This window comes from Anoplophora glabripennis, unplaced genomic scaffold (assembly GCF_000390285.2).
Source record: "Anoplophora glabripennis isolate ALB-LARVAE unplaced genomic scaffold, Agla_2.0 scaffold1609, whole genome shotgun sequence".
NCBI lineage: Eukaryota > Metazoa > Arthropoda > Insecta > Coleoptera > Cerambycidae > Anoplophora > Anoplophora glabripennis.
In genome coordinates, this window is record NW_019417696.1 from 10,173 (window position 1) to 11,763 (window position 1,591).

At 33.6% G+C, this 1,591-nt stretch overlaps 1 protein-coding gene across 1 annotated transcript; it reads left to right on the forward strand.

Annotated features, from left to right (window-relative positions):
- The first annotated feature begins 304 nt into the window (after positions 1 to 304).
- Positions 305 to 1,054, forward strand: LOC108914794. Its single transcript, XM_018720682.1, has 3 exons — positions 305 to 396; positions 461 to 625; positions 711 to 1,054. The coding sequence occupies exons 1-3, from the start codon at positions 305 to 307 to the stop codon at positions 1,033 to 1,035; spliced, it is 582 nt and encodes a 193-aa protein (XP_018576198.1). The 3' UTR covers positions 1,036 to 1,054.
- The last annotated feature ends 537 nt before the right edge of the window (positions 1,055 to 1,591 follow it).

Below are 1,591 nucleotides of genomic sequence, written 5' to 3' on the forward strand. Positions count from 1 at the left end.
TGGTCCTCTTAAAGAATGACCGCACGACCAGCTCCGGCTGAACGCTAGCTTAGGGTTTTGCACTTCCAACTTGGACCCTTTTTTTCCTTTAAGATCAGGGTAAGTACATCAACCCTCAGCGAAACGAGAAGGTAGCAAAGTGACCTGTACAGTTCAACGGAATTCACCGCATGTTCGTATTACTGTGTAAGTTGCAACAATTTGATATATAAGCTTACTGAATTCGTTAAATATTATTCAGTCTTCTACAAGCTGAGTAAACAACAAGATGGTCTTGTACTAACGTCAGTTTTATATTCTCATTATGTGCTCATCTTTATCTGAAGAGGCACGTCTGGAGCTGCAAGAGATGTGTGATGAAAGTGGTCCTGCAATCGACGCCGCCATAAATGAAGCGTAAGTTTTTTCTAATGTTTTTCAACGTTTTTTTAAAACCGTTTTTTCGTTTTTTTTCTTACAGAATATCCGATGAACAACTCAACTTGGCCATCGATATCATAATAGATATGGACGCTTCGGTGCCAAGCTCATCCAAGGCGGCTAAGAGAAAAATTCTACAGGATGATGATGATGATGATTTCCAAAATCCACCGCCATCTCACGAAGCTCCAGCACTTCCTTCCAGGTAAATATTCAAAAAATAAATTTAAAAAAATCTGAAAACATCCTGGAGAAATGTATAAATTATTATGTGTTAGTTTTTGTTGCAGAAGCAAAAATATGCATCTGGCAAGGAAGAATATAAGGCCTTCTTCATCCGTCCGATCGCTGTCGCCGACGCTCTCCACCTCTTCGTCATCCACCACCTCTGACGATTCCGAGGATTGGTTGGAAATTATAAATGAAGAGTTACAGCTGAGGGCGGAATTCCGTCAGCGAGTGGACGGAAAAATGAACAATGGAAAGAAGATTAAAAGCAGTGAAGACCTCATATTCCGCATCAAGGGGGAAAAGAAGTCACTGAGGGTTCACAGAGAGACCCTCAGGGAACAGATCCGGCTCCTTGATGCGCAGGAAGGAGAGGTCTGCCAATGAGACGAAGAGAAAATATGAGGCCATCGCTGCAAAATTTAATGAAATTTAATTAAATATAAAAATATTTTATTATTATTAATTTTATTAAATTACAGCTGCTTTTTATCTTCTTTTTTATATATTACTTATAAATTTATATATCTTGTAGTGTTCTAGTGTAAAAAATATATCTTATATTTGTAGTGTTGTAGTTTAAAAAATATATCTAAATATAGTATTATCATTTATTCATTTGTTTTCTTTACCAATTGAAACCTAAATATCTATGAAATAATAAAACATTATATTTGTGATTACCTAGTTTTTGACTACAAGTAAAATAAAAAATATTTTTATTGCAAATATATTTTCTTGTGAACATTAAAATAAAAATATATGCTACATAGTAATTAAATAAACCATATTAAAAGAAGTAGTGTTTTTTTGACCATCATAAAATATTAATGCAATTGATTATAGTTTACATTTCAAATATTAAAAATTAAATTAAAAACAAATATTACCTAAATAACGTTGCTAGAATATTCATGGTGTTTTTTGTTGTAGTGTTTTATAT